Genomic DNA, 12,976 nt, shown 5'->3' on the forward strand with positions numbered 1-12,976 from the left:
TTTTTTTTTTTTTTTTTTTTTTTTTGAGACAGAGTCTCACTTTCTCACCTAGGCTGGAGTGAAGTGGCACAATCTCGACTTACTGCAACCTCCGCCTCCCAGGTTCAAGCAATTCTCCTGCCTCAGCAGCCTCCCAAGTACCTGGGATTACAGGCACACGCCACCACACCCGGCTAATTTTTGTATTTTTAGTACAGACGGTGTTTCACCATGTTGGCCAGGCTGCTCTCAAACTCCTGACCTCAAATGATCTGCCCACCTCGGCCTCCCAAAGTGCTGGAATTACAGGTGTGAGACACCGCACCTGTACCATAATCAAGTCTTATCATGTCCTTTGTTAGTCTAAGAACCATATTCTACATGATCAGATTCACAGGTGGCATATTAAATCTAGAGGCAAAGTTGCTCTTTATTGTCTACCCATTTAAAATAACCCTTTATGTGCCATGTCCCGTGTCCAGTGCCCCACAAAGCCCACCTCACAGCCCTGGGTTTCCCTAAGACAGCACCAAGGCCCTGGGCATGTGTGTAAACGGACCTGTCTGAGATTGCAGTCAGTGTGTAGTGGAGCACACAAGAGTCCCCAGCTTCAGTCCCCACATTGAACGTGCTTTATCACTTCGCCTTCCCTGTAAGTACAATACTACTTTAGATATCCAAAAACACTCACATGCATAGACATACCTTACATAGACATAATTACTGACGTTACACACCAAGTTCAGGAAGACAAAAACAAGAGTCTAACTAGAACACAGTACTGAGAGCACAGAACCAGGAACAGCCTTGCTCATGCATACGGGTGGGAAGAAGAGTTCTTACAGTCATGTTCACCATACCCTCTCCCCAAGGAACAGGTCACCTCCATGTCCCTGTGGCCCAGATCTTAACACCGATGTCATTCCACTAGATTAAGGTGTTGCCCATGGCTGAGACACCTGCAGGAGGGGCAATGGAGTTTCTGTGTGAATTTGTTGATCACATTCTCCCTGACAGACTCATTGAGGAAAACGATGTCATCTCAGTCTGTTCTTTAAAGGAGAGAGAGGGTGGGATGAGGCTGTAAGGCAGGTAGCAGGTGGGAACCAAGGGGAGGCAGGGATAGGAAGTAGGGTGCACACAGGCAAACAGAGAGGTGTGGCTCCTGCCGAGGCCACCCTCCAGGCAGGAGTCAGAGAGGAGAATCTGAGGGTGGAGCAGTGTTGTCGGTGGTAGGAACTGCCCTGTCCCCTGGTTGGCTTTCTAGGAGATGGGGATGGCAAGCCACCTCTTGGAAATACAGGCGCCATCTGATGTGGATTGATGGCTGCCTAATCTGTTGGCCAGTTTCTTCAGGTTTTCAGTTCAAGTACACGGAAGGGCCATGAATGCAAATGCCTGCCACGCACGCTGTATCCAAAAATAAAGCACATTAGAAACTTACACTCATCCTCCTGGTAGGTTTCAATAGGTTTTCTCTCCTTGGCAAAACCGGTGGATGAAAGGCCCGTCAACACCACCTGCTGTTTCCTTTATACAGGAGGTGGTGGGAGGGGAGGCGCTTCCAGATCTCCTGACACAACGGGCTGCCCATCTTCCTGGTCCTTTACCCGAAGCTTCAGGAGGCAGACACACACGCTAGCCAGTCACTCTCTCCAGGGCAAGGGGAGGGAGACAAAAAGCTCTTTCGAGATTGGTACCGTGCTTGCCAGGTCCTTCAAAAATGACTACCCGCCGCCCATGGCTCTTGCACAGCGGGTGGGAGGAAGAGTCATTGTAATCCACCTCTCCCAAGGAAGATTCCCTGCCTGCAGGCTATGGCTGAATTCCCCGCATCCTGTGTGACGTGGGTGTGTGGCTTCGCGCAGGTAAGATTGGAATACAGGTGCCTGGAGGGACACCCAGAGCTGCCCAGGCACTTCCCGGTGGCTGGTTCCTTTGCACTTATAATAAAAACACCCTCCCTTCCACGCTCCCCTGGGCCCTCCCATCTCTCCTTCCTCTTCCACGCTCTCCTGGCTGTTGAATGTTTTCCACTGAAGGAGTCTAGTCTGTCCACATCAGGGGCTCTCCCTCCCTCGGTCCGGGCATCCGCGGCTCACAAGTCAGCTCGGGCAGAACCGCCCTGACCACCTATGAGCTCCTCGGGACATCACCCCAATGCCAGGGTGAATCGTCCTTACACTCTCAGTCCTGTCCAAGCGGCCTGATCCTATCTGTTTCCCAGAAACTGCTACGCGAGGCTTCCCCGCCAGGCTCATCCAGGAGCGGAGGGGCCTGTTCCTGACGCAGACTGGGGGCGGGTCCGCAAAAGCTGGCTGAATGAATGAACGCAGCAGGGCTGGGGCCCTCTGGGGCTAGAGGCCCCTGCTATTTGGCCCGCCCTGTGTCCCAAAACACTGGACTTGCCCCCCACCGGCCAGCGGAGCCCAGACGTCCAGGGAGCCCTAGTGAAGCCTGGACAGGAAGGCAGCAGGAGGTGGGAGCCCGGGTGCGAGTGACCCCGAGGCAGTCCTCCGGAGCGCAGCGCGCCCGCGTGTGGAGGCCCGCCTGCAGTCGGTGATCCCCGGCCGCCCCCGCCAGCGCCCTGGCCCGCCGCTTACCCTGCACCGCGCGCTCGGCCACACCCACGGAGACGAGTGCCCTTTTCCGGGGAGCAGGCGACAGCCGGTCTTTCGGGCTCCCCAGCCCCGGCCGGCGCCACCCCAACCTCCAACAGCGGGATACGACCCCACGATTCCCTAGGGCTCCGCCCACATGCACGTGGCGTCACAGGCTGGGCGGGGCGGGCGCACCCAGCCGCGCAGGCGCAGGCGGGAGAGGAGGCGGGGGGTCGCGGGGTCCCTGTTGCGCAGGCGCGGACTGGGTAGAGGGCGGGGCCAGTTGCGCAGGCGCGGGCCGGGGGAACCCAGTTGCGCAGGCGCGGGCGGGGTCGGAGACCCACCTGAGCAAGCGCGGTGGACGGGTCCTGTTTCCGCTGGTAGCGTTGCGGTTTTCTCCAGTCCACAGCCGGGCTGGCGTCGGCCCAGAGACAGGGGTCGGCAGTCTGGTTCCCCGAGCGTCTCAGGGCGGGACCTCGCCAGATTCAAGGGGTTTCTTTGGCCGGTTTCCTCACGGCGCGGCAGAGCTGACCCTCGTCGTGCCTGGCAGGGGGCAGCCTCACAGCCTGGACCGCCCCGTGCAATTTCCCCCATCCCTCCACGTCTACATTTTATTTTTTTCTTTTTCTTTTTTTAGGACAATGCATGATGGAAATGCAGCCACATTAGAGCAGGCAGGTTAATGAAATCCACTCCTCCCCACCCCCCATTTCTTGACCCCATTTTCTTTTCTTTTTTTTTTTTTTTTACAGGGTCTCACCCAGGCTGGAGTGCAGTGGCACGATCTCGGCTCACTGCAACCTCCGCCTCCCGGGTTCAAGCGATTCTGTTGCCTCAGCTTGCTGAGGAACTGGGATTACAGGCGTGCGTCACCACTCCTGGCTAATTTTTGTGTCTTTAGTAGAGACGAGGTTTCACCCTGTTGGCCAGGCTGGTCTCGAACTCCTGACCTAAGGTGATCCTCCTGCCTCGGCCTCCCAAAGTGATGGGTCTACAGGCATGAGCCACCGCACCCGGCCTTTGACCCCATTTTCTAATGTCTGCCTAGAAATCACCAAGGTTGCAACTCCGGACTGTCCTGGCTCGCAGGCCCCGGCTTACTTAGGGGCCCCACGGTGGGGGCTGCCCACGTGCACACCTATGCTAGGCACCCTCATTCCCGCAAGGGCCAGAGCCCCTTCCTGGCCCACAGCATCTGGCCAAGGAGGTGTGGGTGCGCCCTAGCCAGGCCTGGCCTTGGAGGACGGCCCCACCTGCGCACTGGGACATCTGGGAGAGTTACTGGTGGAAGAAGCCCAGGTTCCTAAAGCACCAAGTGGGCAAGAGTTTATTTTCAAGATGGGACGCTTTTGAGGGTGAATGAGTGCTAACTGTATGGGATGCCCGGACAGTACATAGACCAGGCCTGTCAGCCGGGCAATGCAGTCCCTGTTGGAAGGTCACCCACAAGCACCTGGTTGGACACTGCCACTGAGATTTGGTTATTACAGAGTTAGCCTATGCGGGCCCTCACTGATGGACCTTGAAGTTTTTCCCAGTTGCTTGCAGTTAGGAATAATGCGACTGGATCCCATGGACTGTCTTTGTGCATGCATGTGGGTATATCTGTCAGAAATATTCTTAGAGTTGGAATTGGCTATACTGGGATATGTCCTTTAGAATAATATATTAGCTAACCATGGCTAAATTGCCCCCCTTAGACACTGTACTAATTTACACTCTGGCAAATAATGTGTAAGACCTTGGGTTTCCATACATCTTCACCAGTGGGGTCTTTCCACACTTTTGGATCTTTCCCCATCCAATAATGACCAAACTGTATCTCACGGTTTTAATTTGCACTTTTCCTAGTATTATGAGATCCTGTCGTGAAACGGTGATGGCGCTGTTTCTGCCTGCTGCACTCACAATATGTGTTATCACTTCATTTCTTTTCACCATTTTTTTTACTCTTAGAGTTTCTAGAATTCGTGAAAGTAAAATCTTTTTGCTGGCATAGGCTTTTGTGTGTGATATACACTGCTTGGAAAGGTCTTGCACCAGATCTTCCGTTTGTAGATTCTTTCTCAGTGTTTAATACTCAGCTCAAATGTCACCTCCTCAGACCATTTTATCTAGAATGCCTCCTCTAGTTATTCTCTATCACCCTTTATGTTATTTCTTTCATAGCACTCATCACACTGTAACCACCCAACGGCTTCTTCTTGCCTGTTGCCCAGATAGAGCCAATTTTTCAAGATGGGAATTGCGATAAAGAGTTCAGTACACATAGAGCTGGCTAAATAGGAGCTCAGAGGCTTATTATTCCTCAAATCAGCCTCTCCTCAGATTCAGAGTTTAAGGAATTTTTTGGGGGGTTTGTTTTTGAGACAGTGTCTTGCTTCATTGCCCTGGCTGGAGTGCAGTGGTGCAGTCTAGGCTCACTGCAACCTCCACCTTCTGTTCAAGTGATTTTTGTGCCTCAGCCTCATAAGTAGCTGGGATTACAAGTGCACGCCACAATGCCCAGCTAATTATTTGTATTTTTAGTCGAGACGGGGTTTCACCGTGTTGGCCAGGCTGGTCTTGAACTCCCGCTCTCAAGTGATTGCCCTCCTCGGCCTCCCAAAGTGCTGGGATTGTGCCAGTCTGGAGACTAGGGTTTTTAAAAGATAGTTGAGCAGTCAGGGGGCTAGGGAATGGTGAGTGCTGATTGGTTGGGTTAGGGATGAAATCACGAGGAGATGAAGCTTTTGTCTTGCTCTGGGTCAGTTCCTGGGTTGGGATCACAAGACCAGATTAGCCAGTTTACCAGTCTGGGTGGCTAGTCTATCACAATGCAGGGTCTGAAAAATACCTTGAACACCAATTTTATGTTTTGTAGTAGTAGTATTATTTATTAGAGCAATTGAGGGGGTTAGGAATCTTGTGGCTTCGGGCTGCATGACTCCTAAGCCATAATTTTTTTTTTTTTTTTTTTTTTTAGATGAAGTCTTGCTCTTGTCCCCCAGACTGGAGTGCAAGGGCGCGATCTCGGCTCACTGCAACCTCCCCCTCCTGGGTTCAAATGATTATCCTGCCTCAGCCTCCTGAGTAGCTGGGATTACAGGCACCTGCCACCATGCCCAGCTAATTTTTATATTTTTTAGTAGAGACAGGGTTTCACTATGTTGGCCAGGCTGGTCTCGAAATCCTGACCTCAGATGATCGGCCCAACTTGGCCTCCCAAAGTGCTGGGCTTACAGGCGTGAGCCACCACTCCTGGCCCATAATTTTTAATCTTGTAGCTAATTTGTTAGTCTCACAAAGGTGGTCTGGTCCCCAAGCAAGAAGGAGGTTTGTTTCAGGGACGGGCTGTTATATTTGGTTTTAAGTGAAATTATAAACTAAGTTTCTCCACAAATTTGTTTGGCCTATGCCTGGGAATGAACAAGGGCAGATTGGAGGTTAGACGATGGAGTTGGTTTAGGTTAGGTTTTTTTCACTGTGGTAATTTTCCTATGTCATATTTTTCTTATTGTCATAATTTTTGCAAAGACGACACCCGTCATTACTTATTTGCTGACTTGTTTATTGGTAAATTCTTTGTTCCACTACTGAAATGAAGCTCCATGAGAAGAAATAAGTTGGTCTGTCCTGCTCACTGCTGCATGCCCGGCACTCTGCCTGGAACATGGTAGGTGCCTGTAGCATACACTGGCAGTGCTAATGCCCCTTGCCTGCCTCTGCCGTCAGCTCTCTGGTTGTTGTGGAGAGTTCCCCTAAATGCTGCCTCCTCAAGCATCTTGTTGCTGTCCTCTTTAAGGCTTATCTTGTGACTTTCTCCAGAAGCCTTGGGAGCAGGCACAGCCTGGAATTCAGGGAAATTTAACATCCCCGGGGTAACTGCAGGACAGTTTGGCTGGCCTTGGACAGACCCAGTCCCCCTTTTTCCATGTAGTTCTCAGGAATAACTGCAGAATGTGCTGGGATTGCAACATCGTGAGATAAGGGAGAGCTGGCTGAACAGCCCAAGGTCAGTTCCAGTCTCCTGCTGAAAATAGGATGTCCTTCAACAAAGCCCAGCAAATCACATTACCCTGGGATGTTAAACCCAGGGCAGGCTGCTCTCTGGCATCCCTCATCTGTGGTGAAAGTGGGGTTTGCCCAGTTGAGACTCCATTTGCCCTGAGCAGATTTCCTGAGCCTTGGACGACTAGCTTGCAATGAATGCTCCTCTTGTCCCTTGCTGCCTGTCTGTAAGTAATACATTTGCTTCATATAACTTACTGAGTATGAATGCATTCTCTCTCACTGGACACAGACATGTTGGTAACCAGTGCACAGTGAACCTGCTTCACAGCAACCCTTAACTAACTTGGGGATGTATGCCTCAGCCTTCTGTCCCCAGAGGACCAATTCTGAGCCCTCAGTAGAAGTGAGCCTCAGTGACCCTCAGTGGTGATCAGCTCAATAATGCCCCCTTGGGTGGTCCTCTGATCTTCCTCGGTGTGCTCTCGCTCTCTCTCGCGCTGTCTCTCTCTCTCTCTCACACACACACACACACTCTCTCTCTCTCCTGCTTCTGGGAATCACCTCCCAGGTCAACTACCTGCATCTAAGCTCTTGACTCAAATTGCCTTTAGGTAAACTCAAATTAAGTCAGTATTCAAAATATTTGTTGAAGAAATGGATCGATTGATGAGGGTGCTTCTGATGTTTTCACTTGTCAGCCAGAAGCAGCTCAGCCCTGCAGGCAGAAAGTGAAGGAAGCCAATGGGCACCCACCCTAAGAATGCAGGAGCAGATAACTGAGACATGGGCTTCAGCAGAAAATGTATGCAAGTATTCTGACAGCAGGGAGGAGTGCCTGGCCCTGCTTTTTGGGGGTGAGAATGTTTTAGAAGAGGTTGATGAGTTATCAAGCTGCCTCAATTTACCTAACTTGAGTAGTAGTGGAGGAAGCCCACTATTGTGTATGACTTGCTCACATGTGCCCACCTACTCACAAAAGTCCAGGAGGACAGCTGCAAAGCTGTCTGCTCAGTGAAGGAACAGAACGTGGACTGCGCAGTGTCTGTAGCAGAGGCTGCCAGGCCTCCTGCCCATGTCTATCCCACTGTGTGCTCCCATGACTCTCCACAGCAGGGCCTTCTTTTGGCAGAAGAAGTGCCAGGAGGTAATGCTTCTGAGAGCAGCCCTCAGCCCATGTCAGGTGCAAAGACCCTGGCTCCCTTTCTGCTCAGGACAACTCTCTGGCATGTCTACGTGGAATTGAGCACAGTGGTCCCACGTGGTAACCCATACTGGCTTTCCTCCTTTCCCTGTCTCACTGCCCCACTCCTCTACTGATTTTTCCTGGTGTCACCTCCTAAATAGACTACTTGCACTCAAATCGTTCTTTAGAATTTGTTTTAGAATTCAACCTAACATACCATCACTCATAGGTCATTTAGTTAATAATATCAAACAAAACATCTTAGCCACTGCTCTGATTTCTTCCTCTGAAATCTATAACCACAAATCACTGCTTTCTCTACCAAATATTTTTCCTATAACTCAACAAAAAAGTAAGATCTTCCCTGCTCATGGCTAGCCTTCCATTTTCCAAAATCTACTACAAACAGGAAAAAATGTGAGGGAAACCCTACTCTTCCCCAAGAGAACTTGGCATTTATGATTCCTGCCTGCCACATGGGCCATTGTGTGGTCTCTTTTAGCTTCCCAATGGATAATCCAACAGACGTCACCTTGCACTGTAGTGACAGTCTTGTTGGGACCACATGAAGTGCAGCTGCAACACAGGTAATAATGTTCTGGGCGATTGGTCGACTGTCCTGGTAGGGGGAGACTGGTGTGAACAGATTGTCCCATTTAGAGTAGCTGTTAATGGACTGTCTTCTCTCCACGAGGGCCTTTAGCATTTTACATTGTATAGGTTGTCGTCTACCAGATTAAGAAAATTTCCTTCTATTTCTAGTTTAAGAGTTTTGAAAAATCATTAATGAATATTCAGTTTTATTTTGTGCATTTCCTTCATCTATACATGATATTATTATTTTTTTCCACTAATTTTCCTTTTTGTATGAGACAGAGTTTTGCTCTGTCACCCAGGCTGGAGTGCAGTGGCATGATCTCGACTCACTGCAACCTCCACCTTCCTGGTTCAAGCAATTCCCCTGTCTCAGCCTCCCAATTAGCTGGGATTACAGGCACACACCAGCACGCCCAGCTAATTCTTTTGTATTTTTAGTAGAGACAGAGTTTCACCATGTTGGCCAGACTGGTCTCGAACTCCTGACCTCAGGCAATCCACCTGCCTCAGCCTTCCAAAGTGCTGGGATTACAGGTGTGAGCCACCACACCCAGCCCACTAATTTGTTAATATGATAAATTCTAACATTGAATCATTCCTGCATTCCCATTATAAAGCATACTTTTAAAATACATTGCTGGATTTGACTTGCTAACATTGTGTTTAGGTTCTTTGCTCCTACATTCACAAAAAGATTGGCTTCTAATGTTCTTTCTAATATAGTATTTGTTTAGAAACTATCAAGATTAAATTAGCCTTACAGAATGAGTTGGAGATTTTCTGCTTTTAAATCTTCTGAATGTGTTTAAGTTTTGGAGTTTCTATTTCTTGGATATTTGATGGAATATTTCTGTTTTCTGTGTGGAATATTTCTGTTTTCTGTGTGAAATATTTTAAACCGCTGATTCCATTTCTAATCAAGCTTTCTCCTTTCCAGGCAGTTTTGGCATTTTTCTAAAGGAATCATCCCATTTCACCTAAGTTTTCAGTGTTATTGGTATAACATTATTCACGTCGTCTTAGTATTTGCAGCGATAGCCTCCATTTCACTCATAACAATTAATTTGTAAATTTTCCTTTTTTCCTTGGTCAGCATCTCCAGAAATGCCTAAGTTTTATTACTTCTCTTCCCCAAGAGCTAACTTTTGGCTTTGTGGAACTCCTCTGTATCTTTGTTTAATATTTTTAAATTTATTTCATCTTTAGTATTTCTTTCTTTGTACTTAGAGTGTATTGTTTTTTAAAATTTTCTAGTTTAAGCTAAACACTTATTAATTTTTAGCCTATCTTCTTTTTTTAAATTAAAGACTAAAACTTTATTATTCTTACTTAAAAGAAATGAAGCCAAAGAAGTTACAAGAGAACTTATGTCTAACCAAGAGGCAGGTGGGTGAGTGGGGAGGGAGAGCTCTTCTGCTCTGCTCACTGCAGTGCTGCACATCACTGGTGGAGAGTAGGTCATGCTGTGAGAAAAAAACTCACCCATCCAAACCCAAAGTTTGGGCTTAGAGACCCGGAGAACAGTCGAAGTGAGACTTTAATGACAGTCTTGCAAGATCGGGTGTCTAATGGGCAGACACACCTAGCAGTTTCAAAAGCAATTTATCCCCTAGTGCGCAGGTCCCTCCCTTAGTTCCTCATAGGCCGAGTATTATGGGGTCACAGTCTTCCTGGTCATTGCCTGTTGGTTGTTGGGTAGGGGTTTTAGGCATTTTCTTTAGGATTGTTTTGCTGCATTTTGTTGTAGCCACAATACATTGCAATCCTAGTTAGCTCAGGGCCTCTTCAAGTACTTGACTTATGACCTAAGTATCTGGGCAGGCTGTTAAGAACAGACAAAGTAAGCTATTTTGCAAGCTAGTAAACTTTCGTCTTAGACTAACTTCTTTGGTTTGGTTGAGGGCAACTAAGACAATGGGGTAGGGGGAGGGTGGGGAGATGGCAAGCAGACATCGGCTCTCCAAGCAGGGGCCTAGTGTATCCTGTTTCTTCTGTAGTTTGCTGACCTAAACCAATTCAAGGCACCCTGTCTTGGAAATGGACCACTGTATGTGTTATTTCCTTCATGCTCAGTACAGATAGCTCTCTCCGGGTTATTTTTAACGTTCGAGGGGTGAAAAAACAATCCCTGCCTGCAGCCGATTCCATTATCTAAGGAATTCAAGTAAAATGGTGTTTTGTTTTGTTGAGAAAGGGCATTGCTAAGCATTCAAAAAAATAAAATCCAAATAGCACTGTGTCATCAAGCATTTGCCTTTTTAAAAAATGTGTATATATTTTACAGCCCAGCGCCTCGCCATCAGGAAGGGTGTTTCTGACGCCTGATAAAGCCCCTTTGGTGAAGGGCACCAAGGCACAGCTGTCCACGACAAAGTGAGGGTTAGTAACTGCAGCGAGGAAGCCAGATCAGAGGCCTCCTGTCTTCAGCACGGGATAGACAGGATTGCGGAGAAGGGAGGAGTTCAGGTGAAGTTTAAAATGAAGCCTTTTTTGACAGGCTGAAAGCAGGGCTGTGGGTCACATGGCAACACATCACACTGGGCTGAAAGGCTGACTTGGGGGCACACGCTCAAGATGAACGTGCCATGTTATATCCGGAAGCCTCTCATCTGAGGCTGTGAGCCAAGGTGAGAGCTCCAGGCTGCTTCTCTCTGTGGAGTGACCTGCATGGCTGAGCATCTGCAGGCGACAGGATTCCAGACAGCAAGGTTTCTCAGGGCAGAGAAGTGGAGAACGAGATTTCTCAGCACAGAGGCTGAGGGAGCTGACTCAGGCTGGCTACCTGTGTTCCTTAGCCCTGCTCCCCTATTACCTGGGGCCTGCCTCTCCTCCCACCCATCTCCTGCCTCCCAGTCTCCCAGGCCCCAGAATGCTTGGGCCAAGGTAGCTAGGTCACCAGAAGACAGTCACCCTTGGTGCATTGGAAACAGTAACACCAGAGTGTCCTCTAAATGACCCCAGAACTATGATGAGGTCACCCTCAAAAACCATCCCTACTAGGGAGCCCCAAGCCAGGCTGCCCAGTGGGAGCGATGTGCTGCTGTCTTACTTGAAGTCAACTTTCAGCCTATCTTATAAGAAATGCAGTTAGAGCTTTGCATTTCCTGTAAGCACCCTTGTAGCTCTGTCCCACACATTTGGCTATGTTGTATTTTTGTAATTGTCAGTTTGGAACATTTTCTAAAGTCTACTACTACAATGTTTCTCTGTCCATGTGTTATTTGGAAATATTTTTGCTCTCTCCGTTCCAAGATGGCCAGATAGGAACAGCTCCAGTCTGCAGCTCCCAGCATGATCGATGCAGAAGATGGGTGATTTTTGCATTTCCAACTGAGGTACCTGGTTCATCTCATTGGGACTGGTTGGACAGTGGATGCAGCCCACAGAGGGCAAGCCGAAGCAGGGTGGCACATTGCCTCACTCGGGAAAAGCAAGGGGTCGGGGGATTTCCCTTTCCTAGCCAAGGGAAGCCATGACAGACTGTACCTGGAAAAATGGGACACTCTTGCCCAAATACTGTGCTTTTCCAATGGTCTTAGCAAACGGCACACCAGGAGATTATATCCCGCACCTGGCTTGGTGGATCCCACACCTATGGAGCCTTGCTCACTTCTAGTGCAGCAGTCTGAGATCGACCTGTGAGGCAGTAGCCTGGCAGGCAGGGGTTGTCTGCCATTGCTGATGCTTGAGTAGGTAAACAAAAGTGGCTGGGGAAGCTTGAACATGGTGGAGCCCACCTCAGCTTAACAAGGCTTACTGCCTCTGTAGTCTCCACTACTGGGGGCAGGGCATAGCTGAACAAAAGGCAGCAGAAACTTCTGCAGACTTAAACATCCCTGTCTGACAGCTCTGAAGAGAGCAGTGGTTCTCCCAGCATTAAGCGCCAAGAATGGACAGACTGCCTCCTCATATGGGTCCCTGACCCCCATGTAGCCTGACTGGGAGACATCTCCTAGTAGGGGCCAACTGACATCTCATACAGGCAGATGCCCCTCTGGGATGAAGCTTCCAGAGGAAGGATCAGGCAGCAATATTTTCTGTTCTGCAATATTTGCTGTTCTACAGCCTCTGCTGGTGATACCCAGGCAAACAGGATCTGAAGTGGACCTCCAGCAAACTCCAATAGACCTGCAGCTGAGGGACCTGACTAGTAGAAGGAAAACTAACAAACAGAAAGGAATAGCATCAACATCAACAAAAAGGACATCTACCCCAAAACCCCATCTGTAGGTCACCAGCATCAAAGACCAAAGGTAGATAAAGCCACAAAGATGGGGAGAAACCAGAGCGGAAAAGCTGAAAATTCTAAAAATCAGAGTGCCTCTTCTGCTGCTCCAAAGGATTGCAGCTCCTTGCCAGCAATGGAATAAAGCTGGACAGAGAATGATTTTGATGAGCTGAAGGCTTCAGAAGGTTTGTAACAACAAACTTCTCTGAACTAAAGGAGGATGTTGGAACCCATCTCAAGGAAGCCAAAAACCTTGAAAAAAGATTAGACAAGTGGCTAACTAGAATAAACAGGTAGAGAAGTCCTTAAATGACCTCATGGAGCTGAAAACCATGGCATGAGAACTATGTGACACATGTACAAGCTGCAATAGCTGATTCAATCAAGTGGAAGAAA

The 12,976-nt window shown here is 48.8% G+C and overlaps 1 protein-coding gene across 9 annotated transcripts in view; it reads right to left on the minus strand.

Annotated features, from left to right (window-relative positions):
* ENTPD6 (ectonucleoside triphosphate diphosphohydrolase 6) overlaps positions 1 to 2,771 on the minus strand; it is a 33,640-nt gene extending 30,869 nt beyond the window's left edge. For 2 of the 9 annotated variants that reach the window (XM_017862547.1, XM_017862545.1), the window contains exons 1-2: positions 840 to 911; positions 539 to 629 (exon numbers count right to left, since the gene is read on the minus strand). Coding sequence is in view for 2 of the 9 variants with exons in the window: in XM_017862539.1 (XP_017718028.1) it covers positions 840 to 902 (63 nt within the window). In the remaining 7 variants the exon portion in view is untranslated. Of the gene's footprint in view, positions 1 to 538; positions 630 to 839; positions 939 to 1,423; positions 1,772 to 2,582 lie in introns of those variants that run through there. The other 7 variants (XM_017862540.1, XM_017862541.1, XM_017862546.1 and 4 more) reach the window with 5 other exon arrangements.
* Positions 2,772 to 12,976: the final 10,205 nt, after the last annotated feature.

This window comes from Rhinopithecus bieti, unplaced genomic scaffold (assembly GCF_001698545.2).
Source record: "Rhinopithecus bieti isolate Rb0 unplaced genomic scaffold, ASM169854v2 scaffold_56174, whole genome shotgun sequence".
Lineage (NCBI taxonomy): Eukaryota > Metazoa > Chordata > Mammalia > Primates > Cercopithecidae > Rhinopithecus > Rhinopithecus bieti.